At 49.9% G+C, this 21558-nt stretch overlaps 1 protein-coding gene across 2 annotated transcripts in view; it reads right to left on the bottom strand.

Annotated features, from left to right (window-relative positions):
* Positions 1-10328, bottom strand: part of SLC24A3 (solute carrier family 24 member 3) — a 427850-nt gene extending 417522 nt beyond the window's left edge. Inside the window, exon 1 of one of the 2 annotated variants that reach the window (XM_064475910.1) lies at positions 10168-10328. In XM_064475910.1, coding sequence (XP_064331980.1) covers positions 10168-10300 — 133 coding nt within the window. In that variant the 5' untranslated portion in view covers positions 10301-10328. Of the gene's footprint in view, positions 1-9851; positions 9998-10167 lie in introns of those variants that run through there. The other variant, XM_064475911.1, reaches the window with a different exon arrangement.
* Between the last annotated feature and the right edge of the window lie 11230 nt (positions 10329-21558).

Genomic DNA, 21558 nt, shown 5'->3' with positions numbered 1-21558 from the left:
CCCCCTTTCCCCCCTGGTAACCATAAGTTTGTTTTCTATGTTTGTGAGTCTGTCTCTGTTTTGTAAGTAAGTACATTTATGTCTTTTTTTTTTAAGATTCTACATAAGAGTGGTATCATATGGTATTTTTCTCTCTCTTTCTGGCTTACTTCACTTAGTAAGATGGTCTCTAGGTCTATCCATGCTGCTGCAAATGGCATTATTTCATTCTTTTTTATGGCTGAGTAATATTGCTATATATATACACATACATATATATATCACATCTTCTTTATCCAGTCATCTGTTGATGGACATTTAGGTTGCTTCCATGTCTTGGCTATTGTAAACAGTGCTGCTACGAACACTGGGGTGCGTGTATCTTTTTGAATTAGAGTTTCCTCCAAGTACATGCCCGGGAGTGGGACTGCTGGATCATACAGTAAGTCTACTTTCAGTTTTTCAAGGAATCTCCATATTGTTTTCCATAGTGGCTGCACCAAACTACTTTCCCACCAACAGTGTAAGAGGGTTCCCAAAAGGAAAGGGTTCTCCACTCCCTCTCCAGCATTAAACTTATAAATTTTTGATCAGTTTTATTTTTGGAGTAGGTGACAGGAGTTACTCAGGCTGACTGTTCCTTTCGTACAGAAAGGTGCACGGAGTGTATGTGCTCATAAAAGGGCCACACCAGTCATCCTTGTGATGCTGGATCTGTCCAGTGTTTTGACTGCTGTGTTCACAGGAACCTACACGGTGATAAAACTGTATAGAACGTAACACACACACATACTCGCACACGAATATGCATGAAACTTGGGAAATCCGAATAAGGCTGGTGGATTGCATCAATGTCACTGCCCTGGTTGTGATATTACACTCAAGCTTTGCAAAATGTTATCACTGGAGGAAACTGGAGGAGAGGTACAAGGAATATCTCTATTTCTTACAACTGCATGTGAATCTACAAATATTCCCCGAAATTTTTAATTAATAAAAAGAAAGAAGATACGGTGAAAACTATGCCTCCCCTTCCCCCTGACCATTCGCCCTCCCAGGAGGCAGCAGCTCTTACCAGTTTCACGAGTACGGGAGGCAAAAGAGAGACAGGAGGAGAGAGGGAGGGCGGAGGGCTGGGGGGTGAGGAGACTGAAGCAGCCTGGGACGGCCCTGCAAGGTATCAAATAAACTGTCCGCGCTTTCACGCTCACAGTTGTCCTTGAGAGCATAGGAGAGCGTTTCTGCTAAACCACCCCCCCCCCGCCACACACAACCCCACTTCCTCTCCCACTAGATGCCCAGAAGTAAACAGGTCTTTCCCTCAAGACAGGGCACCGGGTGACCCTCCACTGGGAAATCTGACTACTCCCCGATAAAGATCTAAAACTTGAGACAGGAGCGCTGCCCAGGGCCATGTCCCAGTCAGCTCACCTGACCGAGGCGCCAGCAGCAGACCCTCCTGTTTACACAGTTTCCGATCATCTTGTTAACAGTCTCACTTAAACATGAGTGGAGGCCAAAGACCCCCTGACGGAAGAAGAAAGCACATGAGATGAAAACTGCAGCAACAAGAAACAGACAACAGCCACTCGGGAGAGAGAGCCACACGGGGAAGGAGCCCTCAGAGACGCCGGTGACAAACTCAGGGAAAGAAGCGGTGACACTGCACTGACAAAGCGGAACAGGGCGGCACTAAACGTTACTTTCAAAGGCAACAAGAGCTCTTGGAAATTAACACTATGACAGCAGATATTAAAGGTTCAGTATAAGAATTAGAAGATATGGTTAAGAAAACCTAGAGAAATTAGAGCAAAAGGATGAGGAAAAAATAGGAGAGAAGAAATAAGAAAATCAGAAAATCAACCTGGGAAGTCAAAGATGCAAACAGACAATCCAGAAGGAGCGAAGAGAGAACCGAGGGTGGAGGAAACCATCAAAGACAAGCTCCCAGACCTGAAGGACGGAAGCGTCCAGAGCAAGAGAACCAGGTGAGGACGCAGAAAAGCGCAGGAGAGCAGAACCACAGCTGTCACTCAGCTGTGACGGGAGTGGACGTCAGGGACAGAGCAAAGGGCACACCACCCTGCAGAGGGCAAAAAACAGCTTTCATACCAAAACCTGAAAACTAGGCCAGCACCAGGCTTCTCAGAGGCAACCTGCCGCCTGGAGGAGACACGCCTTCAAAGTTCGGAGGAAATGTGCTCCAGCCCAAATCCTGACGCAGCCTAACCATCTTCTAAGTGTGGGGGTAGGATGAATCTACTTTCAAACCCACAATGTCTCAAACCTTTGTTTTGTTCTTTCCACAGCCTGTCTTAGGAGGCACCTGGAGTGTGTGATCCCAAAAACGCACACCAGAAATGAAGGGAGAGACCGAGGAGAAGACAGATGCGAGTTCCAGGACCCAGGGCTTTCAACAGAGGAAGAGATGGAGGGGAAAAAAAGCATGGAGGGGGAAGTGGAAGGAAGATGTCAAGTTGACAGCTGGGCAGTAGGTTTAACAAGCAACCCGTCCAGACAAGAACAGGCTGGGAGAATCTAGGAAAGGCTTCTTCCAAAGGAGAACAGGACAGAGTACCTAACGGCCTTGTGCGTGTGAGGAGGACACAGTGACAACTGGAGGAAAGTGTGGGCTTCAGTTAGTGGGAAAGGCTTGGAATACCAAGCAGACAAACAAACAGTAAACGTTCAGGACAGGAAAAATTCAGTCCAGTGTATTTCACAGCTCAGCTCCAAAGAGCATCGAGGTGGCCGCTGCCAGGTTAACACCGACCATCAATCTGGCCCGGGGGGGCCCAGTGTTGGCTGCACAGTGACCATCTGCCTCACTTTGGAGAAACCCCAGTGCCCACCTGCCCTGGGACGTTGCATCACAGTCTCGGGGGGGTGGGTAGGACCCAGCCTGAGTAAGGTTCAAAGTTCCCTGGTGATTACAAAGTGCAGAGATCACTAAGACCCAGAGAACTTACTACAGATACAATTCTCACCCTCAGGCACCCCCTCACAGATCTTTACCCGTAGCAGCTACTTACAACCTTGACCTTCAACCACCAGCACTATTCCACCGAGCTGTCCTACCAAAATCAAAGTCAGAATGTCCAAAAACGAGTATTCCACCTTCTTTCTTAAAACTGGCGCTGTTGGCTTCGTGATGTCCACTGCAGCACCCCTCTCTCCTGGCGGCCCCACACCCCTGTCCACATGCTCTGGTCTTACATCAGAGTCCTGCTCAAGACACCCACCTGTTTCCTCCTGTCCTTCCCAGTCTCAGCTTCCACGGCGCATCACCAAAGTCAAAATGACTCCTGCTGAGGCCAAACGATGCCGAAGCACCAAGGGGAAAACATGAAGAGGGGAATACAAAGTTGCAACGTCAAATTCCCCCAAACTAGGTCAGCGGTGAGCTTGTTTTATTTCTTCTCCTTCTCCCGGAAATGAAGAGAGATTAACAAGCAAGGCACAGCGGCTAGATCTCATGGTTTAAACAAGCAACCTGTGTTGGTTTGGAGAGTTCCAGAATTGGCAGAGGCCTTTCCCCCGTTCCCCGGAACTGCCCCCTCATCTCTAAACTCTGGAGCTCACCAGACCCCAGGGTCATGACCAACATGCTCCACAGTCACAGATGGGTCCTGGCAAGCTGGGCTTCTGTCCAGGGCTCAGACGTCTACGCGTTGCTCTAAGCCCCCGCTCTCCTCTCTCCGAGGCCACCTCGTTAAAAGGCCCGGGGTTCACGGGTGGAGGGGGTCTGCCCAACACCGGTCAGCTTGATGCAGTGGCCCGCGGGGCTGGGTACCGATCTCCATCCTCACCTGCGGTAAATGAGAGACGCCATCTCCCCTGCTCCTTTGCTAACACTTCATATTTTCATTTTTGCTGGTCCGATATTGAAAAATGGCGTTTTACCATTTTTAAATTTAGACTTCCCTGCTTACTGTCAAGGCTGAGGCTTGTCACCCGCGTCTCCCGGCCATTCGTGGTGGTTGTGGACTGCCTTCCCTTGTCTCATTTTTCCATCAGTTTGTGTCTGTGTCCTCCACCCTTCACCAGCCAGATTCCTTTTATTTTCCAGGCTCCAGCTTCTCCTGACCACCGCACTGTGCTATATTTCCCATTTTGTATCTCTCACAATTCTGAAAATTCAGTTGTTCAGTGCCTCTCTTCCCAGTTAAGTCGGAGCACCACGAAGAGACCCTGGGCATCTGTCTCCGACACCGCCGTCACCCCAGCAACGGGGAAGAGGCCTGCCGCGTGTTCACTGAACGAGCGAACGCAGGTGCCCGTGTCTTACACCAGCCGGATCCAGGCAGGAGCTCACTCAAGGTTTGCCGCTGAAGGGGGTTTCACAGAGGACCATCTACAAAGGTGGGGGCAGGGTGGCCCCACCCAGGACTGGCAACACCCCAGAGCATCACCCAACCCAGGGGTGAGGATGGGGAGAGAGCCTGGAAGATGTCATCCAGCCTGAGAAATCACAACTCAGTGATCAAAACTGCCCGAATGGTGCCCATCACCACTTCACTCACAGAAAACCTCCTTCCACCGAGTCCTTAATACTTCAGATTCTCAAATCCCACAGAATAACGCCATGTTTGAGACCATGGCGAACAACAAACAAAAGTCATTGCCAAACAAGCTCCACAGAAACTGAAGGCAGGAAGAGGCCAGAAAAACTCGAATTCCCTTCCCGGCAGGATCCACTGGCTCTGAGACTTCAGGAACTCCCCTACCTCGGTTTCCCCCGATAAAAGTCTGCATACCATTATCGGCCCCTTTCCCCTCCAAAAGTCATTTCGCTCAAGGAAAAGCAATCTTCTGGAGGAAAAAGAGAGTTGCCAAGACGCCGTCCTACCAGCCAACTTCCACCGGGCCTTGGAATTCTCAGCAAATGGCTGGTTTTGCAATTCTTCTGGCTTTGCCAACCCTCTAGGGTAAAAAAACAAAATCTTCCCACAAGGATTCAAGACTCTCAAGTGGAGGAAATCTTTGAGAAAAATCTGGGTTGATGAGCAGCTAAGAAAAGCCAGGAGGAAAGAGACACGTCTATATAAGTTTAGGCAGAAAATAGAAAAGGTTGAAAAGGAATGTTTTTCTAAAATACTGCTTCTATGAAAGCAGCCTTCTGTTACTCCGCTCCTCCCCAGGCGACTGAAAAAGGCAGCGTGGTTCCCATTTCCTGTTCTGTCCTCCCAGGCAGCAGCCCTGACGCAGGTGGCCTTGGGTTCAAATCCGCCACTTAAAGATGTGACACTGAGCAAAGGACTCACCTTTCTCAGCTCAGGGTGAGCCCATGAGAAATGGGGAACAACACTGAATTTTCTGGATTGGGGGGCAGAATTATAAATCATGAAAAGAGTGTGTGCCTATAGTGGGCCCCTGACACACAATTCTTAGTTCTCATCACAGGCATCGCCACTCAGACATCAAAACAGCTTCCTAACTTGATAAATGTCTTGTGAGCATCTGCTCTGGGAGGGGTGATGGGGTGGCAACGGGGAGGAAAGTTCACAGGGTCCCTGATCTCCGGGAGCTTAGGATCAGGCAAAGAGGAGACGGTACTCAGATCACAACCAAATAAATACATAATTGCCAATGGTGATTAAAGCTATGAAGGGAAAATAGAGTTCAGAGAGCAAACTGGGGGGACCCAGCCTAGGCAGGAAGCTCTTGGGCTGGGCAGTGACGGACGAAGGATGGAGAGCCGCGGCGGTGACAGTGGGACCAGCACGTGCTGGAGGTCTAGGCCTAGAAGAAAGGTCCCCCTAAGAGGAGGGGAAGAAAGGCCAGAGTAGTGGTGCCTGCAAAGGGAGAGCGGCCAGAGAGTCCGGCAAGGCCTCCCAGGAAGCCACAGTGGGGATCGCAAGGTCGTGGCCACGGTCCTCTGAGGGACGCGATGACAGAAAGCTAAACATGGGCTCTCAGCTCTGCTCCACTGCAGCCTCTCCTCAAATACCATTTCTGGACCCCAGCCAGTTACGACGAGCAGCAACGTGTCCATGATTGGAAGGTATTTCAATAAAAACTGTATACACACACACACACATATACACATAAACATACACGTACACACAAACACATGTACATACACATATATGCTCATATATACACATACACACACGTACATATGCATGTACACACATATATACGCACAATACAATACACGTGCACATGTACACACGAGTACACACACATACATGCATGCACATACACATATGTACACATGTATGTACGCATATACACACATGCATAATACGACGTATGCACACGTATATACACACATATACAAGTACATATAGGCACACATACATGTACACATATACACACGTATATACATACACAATACACAGACATGTACATACATACACACATATACAAGTAGATATACATACACACACATATATACACATATACGTAGACAATACACACATATATATGTACACGTGTATACACATACGTACACATGCACACACGTGTGTGTATATGTGTATTATTTGCCTTTTACCGTCGTGGGAAATGTCTGCCACCACTCTTGAGCTATCACCCCTTTGGAGCCCTGGTTTTCCAAAGACGGCCACAAGCGTGTCTCCCATCACACATGCTCTCCTTTCTGTGCATCCTGACACTCCTCCACTGAGTAAGGGGTGGCCTCTGTGTCCCCTCTCCTTGAACCTGGGTTGGCATCTGTCCCTGCCCTGAACAAGAGAAAACAGTGGAAGTGGTACCAGGCGACTTCGGAGGCTGAGAGAACGCCACCGGGCACCTCCACCTTGCTCTCCTGGAACCTGGCAGCCGTGCTCCAGGGAAGTTCGAGCGAAGGCACGTGGAGAGGCCACACGCAGGTGCCCTGGCTGACAGCCCAGCGGAGGGGCCAGCTGGCATCAACCCCAGATATAGGAGTGATGCTGCCTCCAGGTGACAGTGGACCCAGCTGTCAAGTCACCCAGCCTTTCAGTCTCTTCAGCTGAGCCCCAGACATAATGCAGCGGAGACAAGCCATCCAGCGTGGCCCTGTCCAAACTCCTGACCCAAAGCACCCTTGAGTAAACAAACAGTTTGACACCCCTGTGTTGCGAGCGATCTGTTACGCAGCAATAGTAACTGAGCCAAAAAGGAGCTCAAAGTTTATGTGTCCGTGTGTATGTGCAATGCTTCTTATTCCCGATGCACCTCCCTGGGAGCCTTCCAGAGGGGATGTCTCTGATTACTCCCAAGTTAGGACCTCTGGGCCTTATCCACACCACTTCCGGAAAAAGAGGACCAGGCTCCTTACTTCAAAGAAAAATTAAACACTTTTACACCACTCAAAACATACGAAGAAATCCATTCACACTGCAGAGAATTAAAAGAAAAGAAAATCCTCGTTAGCAAAAACACCTTATTTCAACTGGCTCTGAAAATCAGATCAAAATTGAGATCTTCCCTGGCAACAACTTAACGGGGCCTCTAGGGCTGGTCTCTCCTCCACGGCTCAGGGCTCGAACGTCCGCAAGGAGCATGTGCAGCTTAAATGGCGCGATGCCCGTGGCAGGTATCTGCACAGTGCCCGGCACTTACGAGCTGCCAAATCCCAGTGAACATTAGTATCGCTTTTGCTGTGGTGAGAGCTAACGCTCCCTAAATTCCAGCACTAATTCTTCCTGACTTAAGCTTAACAACGCTCCTGTCCCATCTCAGCAGGAAAGAATCTATACTGAGTCTGGTTAGAGGTCACGAAAGGGCCCTTCGATTCCACGCAACTAAAAACAATTATACAAGATTACATAACATACCTGCCACACATCGCTATTTTGGTTTTGTAAAAGAACTGTCCTTTTTAGTAAAAAGAGAGAGAGGGGAGAGAGAAATCAGTATGTGTCAGAAAACAGGCTTCTGAGAAGCTACACTTAACCACTGCATGGTCTTCAAGGTGAATAATTACAAAGATCAGCTCTGACTATCATGAAGGTCCCCCTACATGGTTATATAAATACTATAAAGCTGCGCCCAGGTGGTGGCAGGAACACCAGGGATCAAAGGGCCAGGCCACCTCCGGCTGCTCCGTCCTTCACTCCTCAATCGCTGTGTGACCTGAAGTGAATCACTGGGCTTCTCCAAGTCACAGTGTCTAACACTCCAAACTTTTTCTCTGTACTGCAAGGACCTTTAAGGAGAGCAGCCCCTGAGTTTCTAGGGCGGAGGTCACTCTACAAATGGCTGAGTACGCCATGGTGGCCCCTCAAGCAAAGTACCCATTTGCAGATTCACACACATGAAGTCGTATCTTCAAAATTATCTTGAAACACCTGGCCCTTGTGAAATATTACTGTGTGTTACCTAAATACACTCTCAATCTCTAGTGGAAGAAAAGGTGATCTGAGACACAATTACAACTGGCAGGCCCTTCGGGGGCTGGATGGCACCCCCGCTGACATTTCACCGTTATCTTCAGTTGCTGGGATGGGAGGTCTTCTTAAGCCCCACATTTATGGGAGGGGGTGGAGAGGACAAAGGAGGATGTGGATGGTAGGAAGGAGGAAGAGAGATCAAGGGAAGAGGTGGTGGAAAGGACTGTGGTGGAACTAAATTCTGAGTCGGTGGCACCTGGACAGAAACGTCCCTGTCAGGGAGATCATTTCCAAATGACATCCAGTCCCTAGGTTTCAAGTCTGCAGAGTGTCTGTCACCCCCTCACTCTGAACATTCCAGCTTTCTTGGGGTCCAGGCACCTGCCATTGACAGACTGGACTGGATGGGTCACATTCTCCAGCCAGAAAAATGTCTTTTGTAGCCTGGGAAGTGGTGGGAACTCTAAGCCTCCTGGAGCCCCAACATGCAGGAAAATGGCCGGCATGTGACTGACTTGGAACGGCCCTTTCCAAAGGCAGCATGCACTCGTCAAAACTGGGAAGATGAAAAGGGGGTTAATTAAAACCCTCTTCGGGAGAATCGACCAGGAACTGCTTTTGGCAGCTCTGACTCTGCCCGTGGAGAGAGGTCCAGCCTCCCTCTCCCCACACGGTCCCCTTGCTGATGTCCATCCCCCTCGCCAGACAACCTGGGATCCAGGAGAAGTGGGGAGAACCGAGGAGTCTCCACGGCTCCACTGAAGACCAGGACGGGCTCTCTCATATTACCATATATGCTAAAGTCTGTCAAGAGGTCTGCTAAGACCTGAACCAAGACCGCCATCTGCTTTCCCCACCAAGAATGAGAACAGCCAATTGGGGGGGAGTCCCTTTTTTAACTGATGGCATCCTTAAAAATACGTGACCATCGCTGTCCAGATGCCTTCCTTCTCCACTTCGTAACACCTTGTGGTGTAGCTACGTCTAGCTTAACGCCAAAGCTCATATGTGGAGCTGCTTTTTCTCACAACCATTTCTACGGCTGTTTCCCCACGAACTGTGCCACTCGAACGGGGAGGATATAAAATCATTTACAACAGTTACTCTTGCAAGCCTGTCCTCCTTTTCTTTGACAGCTGCACACCCAGGGTCCAAAGTGTTTTCAGTGGACAACTGTTCTGAGCACATTTCTCCACAAGGTCTATTTCAGCTCAGGAACAAGGACAAAAATAAGACAAAAGTTGCGGGTGAAGGGTGGGCCCGCTGCAGGGCACCGGGAGAGCAGGGGCAGAGTGACGGGCAGCCCAGTTCTTCCGGAGCTGCCCGTGCACACGAGGCATCGAGCTTCCCCGCGAGCGTCGGCCGCAGGGAACCAGTCCCAGACCCCCGCCAGGGAGCCCGCACTTTTTTCCCATCAGGAGTTTCCGGCACCTGTTCTGGAAAGGCGGGGATGGAGCCTTCGACCCGGACCATCCCGCCTGCTCTGAGTGAAGAAGTAACTGTGTGTTCACGCGTCAACCAGCCCTCCTCATGCCCCCCAGGGGTGATTACCTGCACAAGTACCGGAGCTTGCCAGGACAACTTTATTACTTGTTTAGGGTGGCAGTTCCCACTGCCGCCGCCACCAGTCCCTCCAGCTAGTGAGCAGGAAGGGCCGAGCCAGGGAGCACAGGTGAGGGTTCCCAGGGCAGCCATGCGACCCAGCGTGCCGGCCGCTTCCCCACCGCGGGGTCCTCGCCTCCAGGGCCACCCCGAGGGGCAGAGGCGTCCTCCGCCCGGCACCCCCCTGCCCCCGCGCGGGCCCAGCCCGGGAGCCCCGCACCGCCGGGGCCGCAGCGCCCACTCGGGGCGGGCGGCGAGCACTCACCATCGTGCTCCTGCATGCTCGACAGCGACCAGAGCAGCAGCGCCACCAAGGCCAGGAAGCTGATCTGGCTCAGCAGAAGGTCCCTCCGGCGGCTCCGGCGACGCTCGCGGTCCTCCTCGTCGGGCGACGGCATCCTCGGAAGGCAGGGCAGCGGCCCCGGCGGGGGCCCCGGCGGGCGGCAGCCGCTCCGCTCGCGGGCGGCCGCGGCGGGGACGGCGGCGGGAGGCGGCTCCGCGCGCGGCGGCGGCGCGTCCTCGCTGCGCTCCTGCCCCGCGGCCGCCGCCGCCGCCGCCGCCGCCGCCTCGCCTTGCTCCTCGAGACCGCCGCCGGTCTCCGGGTCTCCGTCCTCGTCGTCGCTGTCGCTCAGTCCCTCCTCTCCCTCCTCCTCCTCCTCGTCGCCGCTGGCCCGCGCCGCCGCCTCCCGGCGCTCGGGGTCCCTCTCCTCCTCGCGCGCCATGGCTCCCACGCTCGGCGTCCGCGCTCGGCCTCGGGCGGCGGCGCGGCGGGGGCGGCGGGGGCGGCCGGGAGGCGGGGGCGGCGGCGGCCGAGGAGGAGGAGGAGCGGGGAGGACCGGCGGGAGGAGGGCCCGCCGCTGGCCAAGTCGGCCGGCTGGCGAGGCCACCCGGGGCTGGCTCCGGCCTCGCGGGCTGCGGGAGCGCGTCGCGGGGCCGCCCGCCTACTCCATGGCCCGCGCGCGGGGACGGGGCCGAGCCGGGGCCGAGCGCGCCGGGAGCACGGAGCGAGGCGGGAGCTCGGGCGGGCGCCGCTCCCCGCAGCCTGCGGCGGCGCGGCGGCTCGGGCTCGGGCGCGGGCGCGGGCGCGGGCGGGGGGCAGTGCCGGGGACGCAGCGGCGCTGGCCAGCCCAGCGGAGAGGGGGCGCGTGGGGAGGAGACTGAGCCGGGGAGGGAGCCCCGCGCGCAGCCCTGCGATCGTGCCGGCGCGGGAGGCCCCCTTTCGGGAAACACGCGCCGCCCGCCGAGAGGTGGATCTCCGGGAAGGATTCACCCGAAACTTTCGTAGGGGCCGAGGGTCTCTCCGGCCCCCTCCCTACCCTCTGCCCGGAGACGGGCACTGCGAGTGCGCTAGGCTGCGCGCGCCCGGCCACCGGGCTCGCTTCCTCCCGCCGGCCTCCTGGGTTCCCCTCCGCCCCCTTGCGGGGATCCCCCTGCGCGCCGGGCTCCGGACCTGGAACAGGACTCCCCGGAGGCTCTTGTCTCACCAGGGGTGTCCTGGCTCCCCGCTCCGGCCCGGACACACACTTCTCTCCCAATCGTCCTGGACCAAGCCCAGTGCTATGGCTGAGGGAAGGGGGACAGCTGGCACTGTCCCAGGGCAAGGCGGCCTGAGGGTCCCCCGCCAACCTCAGGAGGAGGCTCTTGGCCACCCTTCCGCAGACGGTGTCAATCTGCCGCTACCCCTGAGGTCAAAGCCGTAATCCCCACCCACCTGACTCCAGCTCTGCTCCTGCCCTCACCTGCTTTCAAGGTGTTGCCCTGAAGCCCTGCAGAAGGTGCCCGTTTACAGAGGACACCGAGTGGTCTCGGTGCGTGGGGTCCTGGAGCTTCGGGCTTCCTCCCTGGTGCCTACCTAGAACTGCTGGCTAGGATGGTGGCTCTAGCCCCGAGGAGAAGATGCCTTTGCAGTGGGACTGAAAACAGAAGGGCTTGTTCAAAAAAGGATCACTGGAAACCAGGTGTTAGTCTGGATGGCTGTCTCCATGGAGTCTGATCGTATCAGAGAATCTAGCTGAAGATGTCCAGAGAGGCAAGGAGAAAGGAGGGAGACTCTGGACAGGTTTCTCCACTCCTAGGTCTGGGAGGACCCACAAACTCCAAGTGTGTCACCCCCCTTTTAGGTGACCTAGCGCAAGCTTCCCAGATGACCCCCACCAGCATCTGGGGACAGCAGGGTCATGGCAAAGGACGAAACAGGCCTTCATACGTGGCTTCCCTTCCACAGAGGGGTCATTTCCAAGCAAGCCTGGAAGATCTTGCTTCCTCGGCATACCGTTCAGTTACTCCTTTCCCAGCCTGGCATCTTCCCAGATGCGCAGAGCACCTCCCCTACGATGCCCGTGTGGTTGTCCCTTTGCTCTGGTTACCAGGTACAGAGGAGGATTTAGACCCTGGAAGTTTGTCCAGGCTGACGTGGGACGGTGGGGGCGGGGGAGTTCTCCAGTTGCATTGCCCCCGTTGACATTCAGAGACACAGATATGAAGGTTCAGGAGCACAGACACTGTCCTTTATTCAACTAACCAAGAAAGACACTCAAATGGCTTTTTCTCGTAGAAATAGGAAAAATAAAAGTAAGAGAGGGAATCTGGAACTAATTGAGTTAGGGAATGAACACTAGCTCAGGGGAAAATGGCCACAGGCACCAGGAATTGTGCAATCTGGGGACGGGAGAGGTGGCAGGAAGGGAGCAGGAAGGAGGAGGGGAGAAACCAGGGGCTGGCAATTCCCTGAAAATTCCCTCAGCACCTGCAGGGAGAGGAATACAGAGACGAAGGTGGGGAGGGAGGCCGAGAGACAGAGAGATCAGTGTACGGGGAGGTGATTTAGTTTATATTCATTTTGACAGATTTCAGAGCAAAGTGGGATGTTGAAGCATAGCAGAGACAAAGACCCCCTGAGAAGCCAAGCACCACCCAGGGAAGGAAAACAAGTGTTTCCGGCCCCCAGCCCGACAGCACCTCCAGCCTGGTGGGTCCCTCAGCCCAGGGAGGTCCTCCTGTCCCCTCCCTCCAGCAGGCCCGCTTGGGGGGCAGGGGTTGGGGGATGGGGAGCAGGCTCTCAAGTCCTCTGCCAGCCCTGGAGGAGGGAGACAGACCCCAGTGGGCTCCTCTTCCCAGGGAAACAGTTATTTTTGTCCTACCTGCCCTCTCCCGGTCTCTGGAAGCTCCCCCAGGAAACTGAATTTTGGAAGGAGCCAGAGCTGCAATAACTAATGTGCTATTTATCTTTTAGCATCAGGAGCTTCATCAATCCCGAGGCAGCTTCTGCCTTTTATTTCTTAATCTGTTTGCATTTGATCTCACATTTTGTGCAAAGAGCCTCAGGGAGAAAATTCCAGGCCCTGATACATTAGTCTGAGAATTCGCTCGCTTGGAAAGAGACGCGTCACCCCAAGATGTGCTGAGGCCTGCACCCTTCCAGGAACAAGACAGCGTATTTACAGGGCACCTCCTCAGCCTGGCACCCGGGGGTGGGTGCTGGGGGTCACGGTGTAGGCCCCCTGTTTTCTACCTCCTAAAATCATTCCATTTTCATTTCCATGCAAAGACTTTGGACTGGAGGTGGGGGCATAGAAGTGACCCGTCTCTCTCATCGCTCCTCCTCTATAACGAAGCAGAAAAAGCTCCCAGGACCCCATGCACCGACGTCAGCCCAGTGCAGCTCCTACATCAGCCGGCGAGTGAGGCCCAGACCACCAGGGTCTCCTGTGCCCTCTGGCCTCATCCCCAGGTCTCCAGCCGCCACCCCCTACCAGCCCACAGCGACCAGACCCGACAGAGCAGTTTCCACAACAAAGCAGGGTTGTGTCTCCATAACACCAGACAGTGCCAGCTGTGTCAGACAAGCCACCGATGGAGACGGAGGGCGGGACGGAGGGAGGAGAGGATCAGCGGAGCCAGTTGCTCGATGAGGCAACAGGTCAGCCTCTGCCGTGGCTGCCTCTAACCCAGAGCAGCGAAGCCCAAGCAAAGCGGAAAGACCGAAAGGTGTTCAGAGAGCACCTTCAGACAGGACAAGGCTGAGTGTTGGTGGACGGGGTGGGGAGAGACCCTTGCAGGGGTGTTCCGGGACGTAGCACCCCTTCACCCCCTCCTAGAGACTCAGTCCCGCAGGCATCCCAGCATCGCCAGGTCTGATCACCCACGGCCCTGGCCAAACTGGCCAGCTGCTCATCACCTCCAGGCTGTCACCCGCACAAGCAGTCATCTAGTTTCAGACAAAACCCCTGCTCCACCAGGGAAGGCCTGCCGACGTCCCTCCCTCCCCACCCTCGCCCAACGCCCTCATCAGAAAGCTGGTTAAACTGCCCCTTTAGACGCTTCCTGAGCTGTCAGCATTTCGCAGACCACAAAGTCATCACTCCTAGATGTGCGTGAGTCCACACTCAAGGTCGGGACGCGCGTGCGAGCGCCGTGTCTACGAGGTGGGGCTCAGGTTATTTTCAGTGTTCGGTTAAAAACAGACTTAAAAGAAACGACTTATTTTATAACAGCTTCCAATTTTTAATTTCCTTTTTGCTCAGTTGTCAGCATTTGTTGGTGATTCTGAGTCACTGCGTGGGTGTGACGGTGGGTATTTTTTCCTAATGGACCACTGTCATATTCATAGCTACCCATCATCTTCTTTTTAATTTACTGAGATGTATTTACATACAGTAACACGCATACAGCTTAAGTGTTCAGCTCAACGACTTTGTACATGTGTATACAACCTACTTGGGTTCCAGATCCCGACTTAGAACTTTCCCCGCCCCACCCCCGCACCAACCCCCCATCAGGTGATCACCCTCTGAAGATAGCCCCTCTCCCCACCTCTCCCCACCACGCGTCACTGGTGCCTGTCCTTGAACTTAAGGTGAGCGGAGGCCACGTTTGCTCCGTCTGTGCCTGTGGGAGGCGTCCGCGCGGCTGTGCAGGGCTGCGACTGTTCCTCTTCCACGCCCTGTAGGTGTGTATTGTTTTCTACCTGATGCTTCAGTTCCCTTCCAAGTTTCGTGTAAGCCAAGAATAACCAAACCACTGCCTCTGGATCAGAGACAAATGACCTCCCAGATTGGCTCCTTTTAGGAGGAACTTCAGCTGAAACTGAAACAGCCACGGGTTGCTTCTCAAACCGGTTACACGACCCAAGGGTAACTGCAGGACAGCAGGTCAACTGGCAAACTCAGGGGGTCAGGCTTTTAAAGACAAGCCTAGAAGAATTCCTAAGATGTGCGTAAAATTTGGAGGCAGCTTTTAATGGAAAAAGCACAACCCGTTCCTTGTGCATTCTTCCCTTCCTCTTTTTCTTCCAACTGAGAGGAAAGTAGAACTAAGGGACTGTCAGGAAATGTACCCCCCTGTCCACGGCAGAACCACTGGGGACCCTCTCAGTCCAGAGCAGGCAGACAGAAAAAGTACAGGGGAGCTTGTTGGAAACGTCAATTCCCAGCCCATCCCGAGGAAATGGGATTCAGGAGCCCTGGAAACCTGCATTGCTCACAAACATCCAGGGATGCTTCTGTGTTAAAGCTTGAGACCTGCTGTTGTAGACAGAGGGACAGCTTGGTGTGTGTTCTTGGTGGATCTTGGAGCACAAATCTATTTTATTTTTAACTCGATTTATTTTGGGGTGGGAGGTAATTAGGTTTATTTATTTTTGAAGGTGGTACTGGGGATTGGACCCAGGACCTTGTGTATGCTAAGCAGGCACTCTGCCACTTGAACTATACCCTCTCCCCAGCCTGGAGTGCAACTCTTAAAAGAAAAATGTATCTCCTAGCCCCTTTTTGTCAATATTTTTAATGGACTCCTTTTGGGTATTTGGGGGAAAAAAATAGAGATGGAGAGAGAGGACATAAACATACCCTAAAGTTACGGCTGTATCAGTCTCCTGTTTCACATGAGTGCTATTAAAAAAAAAAAAAAAAGATTCCTGTAAAAAAAATAATCCAGAGCCAGGGAAATCATAAAGAGGTTAAAAATTTAAATCCTCAGAGGACAAAAATGACGTAGTCACAGTTTGAGCAGTTCGCTCATTCATTCTGTCAGGATCATTGAGCAGGAAAACATGTAAAGCCCGCAAACTTTATTTTGTCAGTGCAATCCTGGGAAGACAGGATGCTTACTGAGTGTGGCTGGAGACCCCAAGGAGGGCCCTGAGGGTTTATTTTTGTGAACGTATGACTATTAGGCCTAGGAATCCTATGTTTTTAATCAAAAGAATAGATCTATGAAATGTTTTATCATTTTTAAATTTCAAAAACCTCACCCTGGTAGACTATGATATGCATCTTAAGTGGCAAAAGCAAGTGCATTATGAATTGCATCATGCCATTTTTGCAAAGTTAAGCAAAATCACCTGTGTGTGCCACTCTCTGTATAAACACATTTTTACCTACATTTATATCATATAAATGTATGTGTGGTCAGCAGTGGTCACTTCTGGAGGTGGGACTGGGATTTGAGTGGAGTTAGTGAATGAGGAGTGACTTTCACTTTTTATTTTATACTGCTTTTTATTTTTAGAATTATTATTCTGGCCTCAGCATGTCTTATTTTTCCAATTTAAAAAATAAAGAAAAATTAAAAGAATCTGTTCATGTGTAAGTAGTTAAGACAAGCTGACCTAAATGAGGGGCATTGACACGGTTTGACTTGGGTGGGCTGGGAGGGCTTCAGGCCCGCCTGAGTGAGCCCTGCACCCCAGGCTTTCCTCAGGACCCCCAGGACGGCGGAGGAGGGCAGCCCTCCCAGGTGGCCGGCCTCTGCTGGCTCACGCAGGAAGCGGGGCTTCAGCATCTAAGTCGGCCACAGATCTAAGGAGCGGGCCCTTTCTTCCCTGAGCCTCAATTCCTTCCCTGATAACTAGAAGATGACATCCCTTCCTCGGAAGGATGTTTGCAGCAAGGAGGCGGTCTGAAAACACACGACATTCAGAAGGAAGAGATGCCCAAGTCGGTGGCTCTTCGCCCGTTATCAACCCTGTGTTTTCCGTGGGAGGGTCATCACAGCAACCCCGCCTCCCCAACACCAGGAATCTAACAGCAGATTGGAACCCACTGCAATTCAAGCCCAGCTCAACGGCCAGTGTCACATGCTAAGAGCTGCTTACACCCGCCCCATCCCCAAGTCCCTGTCAGGTTCTGAAACAGTGCGATGTCCCCACTGGACAGCGCCGCATCCCCAGCCTCCCGCCGCCCAAGGAGAGCTGGACCGTCCACACTGCCGCCCTCGAAACGCTATTGAGGCGCGCCCCCTGGTGGCGGTGGCGGACAAGCTCGTGGGGAGGTGTTTCCTTACACCCTTGCGCCTCGACTGGTGCAGCGTCATCTCAGATTGAAGCCACCATCTCTTTCCTTTCCGCGTTTCTGTTCAGGCAGTATCTGACATCGAGGTGACCGGTGCGTCACCTCCAGCACTCCGTCTCCTGAGTTTGTTTCATTGGAGAGATTTCCTCAATTTTTTTTTTTACTATCAGTCGTACTGCCCGAAGGTACTTAAATCTTTCGTTTGTTTAAAACTAAATCCATTTTGAAAATGCGTGCCTCGGGCGGACGGGGCTCACACATAACGCGTCCTTTCCAGCCACTTATGTCCTCACTACTCAAAATGTTGTCCATGGAACAGGAGCATCTCCTGAGAACTGGTTAGAAGTGCAGAATCTCAGAGCCACCATGCACCTGCTGAATCAGAATCTGCATTTTAACAAAATCCACATAAGATTTCTAGACACGTTAAAGATTGATCAGCGTGGACTTGGTTGATACCTCCCCTTGGAGGGATGAGTAAGACTTCATAACTCCCCCTCCTTATGGCTAACTGCCGTTTACAACACTCAAGATTACAGGCACCATTTTATTTTATTCAACTTTCCATGTCTCATTTGCTTTTAAACACTTCTTAAATATGGAAAACTAACAAAACCAAATTCCTAATGTTTAAGCATGTAAAGCAGTCTACAAGCCAACAGATTCTAAAGTCCCTAAGGAATAAAAGTTCCAGCCACATCATTAAACGTGTAGCTGTGATTAGCGAGTCCCCTCCATTCTGGATAATAGTCCAAAGAAGAATTTCTGAGTTAAATCCCACGCCTGTCGTAAACTATGTTAGTTCACAACGCCACCAGGATATAATGCATTTTAAACACAAAACAGGGTATTAAACTTTGAAAAAACAGCAGGAGAATTTGAGGACACAACCTTACATTGGTACACTTTATCTTTTCTTTCAAAATGTTTCCACCCATAGTCTGCATTAGTCATATTCTTGTTAGAATCTTATGCCCTAAAATATCAAGATTTTGAGTAGGATGACAAAAATCATTAAAAAGAAAGAAAAATAGTCTTTTGATATGTTCAAAAATTTATTTTTTGAAACTTTTTCTTTTGAACATTTTTTATTTTATTTTTTTCTGTTTTTATCTTTAAATATATATATATATATTTTTTTTTTTACTTTTTTGGGGGGAGAGGTGATTAGGTTTACTGATTTATTTATTTATCTTTAATGGAAGTATTGGGGATTGAGCCCAGGACCTCATGCATGCTAAACACACACTCTACCAATGAGCTATACCCTCTCCACTATTTTGAATTAATTTTAAACTTACAGAAAGTTGCAAAAATAGTACAGAGATCCTGTAGAACCCTCAGAAACTTCCCCTAAGGTTGTCACTTTGGATACCTACAGTTTGATAATCAAATCTATAAAAATAACACAGAAACAATACTTCTAACTAAAACACAGACCTTATTCAAATGTCTTATGTCATTTTTCTGTTCCAGATAGAATTATCCAGGATCCCATACTGCATTCAGTTATTATTTCTCCTTCCTGTCTTCCAGACTCTGACAGTTCTTCAGTCTTTCCTTATCTTTCAATATCTTGACCCTGTTGAGGAGTACTGATGGTTTCTTTTGTAGAGCAGTCTTCAGTTTAGGTCTGTCTAGTGTCTTCTCATGATTTGCATCTGGTTATAAATTTTTGTCAATGAGATGACTCTGAGTATATCAGATCACGGAGTTTGGAATGTCAACATGTCTTATTACTGGTGATGTTAACCTTGATCATCTGGAGTTAGTATCTGGGGAGGTGGTACTTTGAAACTATGTCAACTTGTTTCTCCTCAAAATTTCAGCTGTTAATTTTAGCACCCGTTGGCGGATCTTGACCACAACAATGACTATTGTGCTATTCAACCACTTTATAAAAAGTTACTTACCACTTCCCTGAGGTATTTAATAAACACTAGAGGAGACTTAAGTGTGTGTGAGTAAGATGGAAATTGAGAAGGGAGGGGAGCTGCGTTCAAATAATAAGCAATGAGTGCTGGGGAGAGGAAAGCAGAGGACCCTCTAAATGTTGTATTTCTAGCCTATCTTGGAATCCCAGGAGCCGCTTATGTAAGTGTAGCGCCCAGCTTCAAGCCCCCCTAGATAAGATTTCACAACCTCTCCATAGATACGAGTCTACCAGTCAAGGAATCAAGGCTTATGACACCTAGAATTGTGCCTTTAAAAGAACTTTAAAAGACTGCTGTTCAGAGTGGGAAAACCTAATAACTAACTGCCTATATGATCCCAAACCTAGTGTTAGTAAAGCACACAAATCAAGCTGAGGTCAGTGTTTACAATGATACAGACTACATTTTTAACTTTTAAGTCATCCATATTTTATTAGCATTAACACATTCTTTCTATAGAATTTTTTTTAACATTTTTTTATTGATTTATAATCATTTTACAATGTTGTGTCAAATTCCAGTGTTCAGCACAATTTTTCAGTTATTCATGGACATATACACACTCATTGTCACATTTTTTTCTCTGTGAGTTATCATAACATTTTGTGTATATTTCCCTGTGCTATACAGTGTAGTCTATTCTACAATTTTGAAATCCCAGTCTAACCCTTCCCACCCTCCACCCCCCTGGTAACGACAAGTCTGTATTCTCTGTCTGTGGGTCTATTTCTGTCCTTTATTTATGCTTTGTTTTTGTTTGTTTATTTGTTTTTGTTTTTGTTTTTTAGATTCCACATATGAGCGATCTCATATGGTATTTTTCTTTCTCTTTCTGGCTTACTTCACTTAGAATGACATTCTCCAGGAGCATCCATGTTGCTGCAAATGGCATTATGTTGTCGGTTTTTATGGCTGAGTAGTATTCCATTGTATAAATATACCACCTCTTCTTTATCCAGTCACCTGTTAATGGACATTTAGGCTGTTTCCATGTTTTGGCTATTGTAAATAGTGCTGCTATGAACATTGGGGTGCAGGTGTCATCCTGAAGTAGATTTCCTTCTGGATACAAGCCCAGGAGTGGGATTCCTGGGTCATATGGTAAGTCTATTCCTAGTCTTTTGAGGAATCTCCACACTGTTTTCCATAGTGGCTGCACCAAACTGCATTCCCACCAGCAGTGTAGGAGGGTTCCCCTTTCTCCACAGCCTCTCCAGCATTTGTCATTTGTGGATTTTTGAATGACGGCCATTCTGACTGGTGTGAGGTGATACCTCATTGTAGTTTTGATTTGCATTTCTCTGATAATTAGTGATATTGAGCATTTTTTCATGTGCTTTTTGATCATTTGTATGTCTTCCTTGGAGAATTGCTTGTTTAGCTCTTCTGCCCATTTTTGGATTGGGTTGTTTATTTTTTTCTTATTGAGTCGTATGAGCTGCTTATATATTCTGGAGATCAAGCCTTTGTCGGTTTCACTTGCAAAAATTTTCTCCCATTCCGTAGGTTTTCTTCTTGTTTTACTTCTGGTTTCCTTTGCTGTGCAGAAGCTTGTAAGTTTCATTAGGTCCCATTTGTTTATTCTTGCTTTTATTTCTTCTAGGAGAAAATTTTTGAGATGTATGTCAGATAATGTTTTGCCTATGTTTTCCTCTAGGAGGTTTATTGTATCTTGTCTTATGTTTAAGTCTTTAATCCATTTTGAGTTGATTTTTGTATATGGTGTAAGGGAGTGTTCTAGCTTCATTGTTTTACATGCTGCTGTCCAGTTTTCCCAACACCATTTGCTGAAGAGACTGTCTTTATGCCAATGTATACTCTTGCCTCCTTTGTCGAAGATGAGTTGACCAAAAGTTTGTGGGTTCATTTCTGGGCTCTCTATTCTGTTCCAATGGTCCATATGTCTGTTTTGGTACCAATACCATGCTGTCTTGATGACTGTAGCTCCGTAGTATTGCCTGAAGTCTGGGAGAGTTATTCCTCCAGCCTCTTTCTTTCTCTTCAGTAATGCTTTGGCAATTCTAGGTCTTTGATGGTTCCATATGAATTTTATTATGATTTTTTCTAGTTCTGTGAAATATGTCCTGGGTAGTTGGATAGGGATTGCATTAAATCTGTAGATTGCCTTGGGCAGTGTTACCATTTTAACAATATTGATTCTTCCAATCCAAGAGCATGGGATATCTTTCCATTTTTTAAAGTCTTCTTTAATTTCCTTCATCAATGGTTTATAGTTTTCTGTGTATAATTCTTTCACCTCCTTGGTTAGATTTATTCCCAGATATTTTATTACTTTGGGTGCTATTTTAAAGGGGATTGTTTCTTTACTTTCTTCTTCTGTTGATTTATCGTTAGTGTAAAGAAATGCAACTGATTTTTGAACGTTAATTTTGTAACCTGCTACCTTGCTGAATTCTTCAATCAGCTCTAGTA

The sequence above is a fragment of the Camelus dromedarius genome, chromosome 18 (assembly GCF_036321535.1).
Source record: "Camelus dromedarius isolate mCamDro1 chromosome 18, mCamDro1.pat, whole genome shotgun sequence".
Classification (NCBI taxonomy): Eukaryota; Metazoa; Chordata; class Mammalia; order Artiodactyla; family Camelidae; genus Camelus; species Camelus dromedarius.
This window is presented reverse-complemented; position numbering and strand designations above follow the sequence as displayed.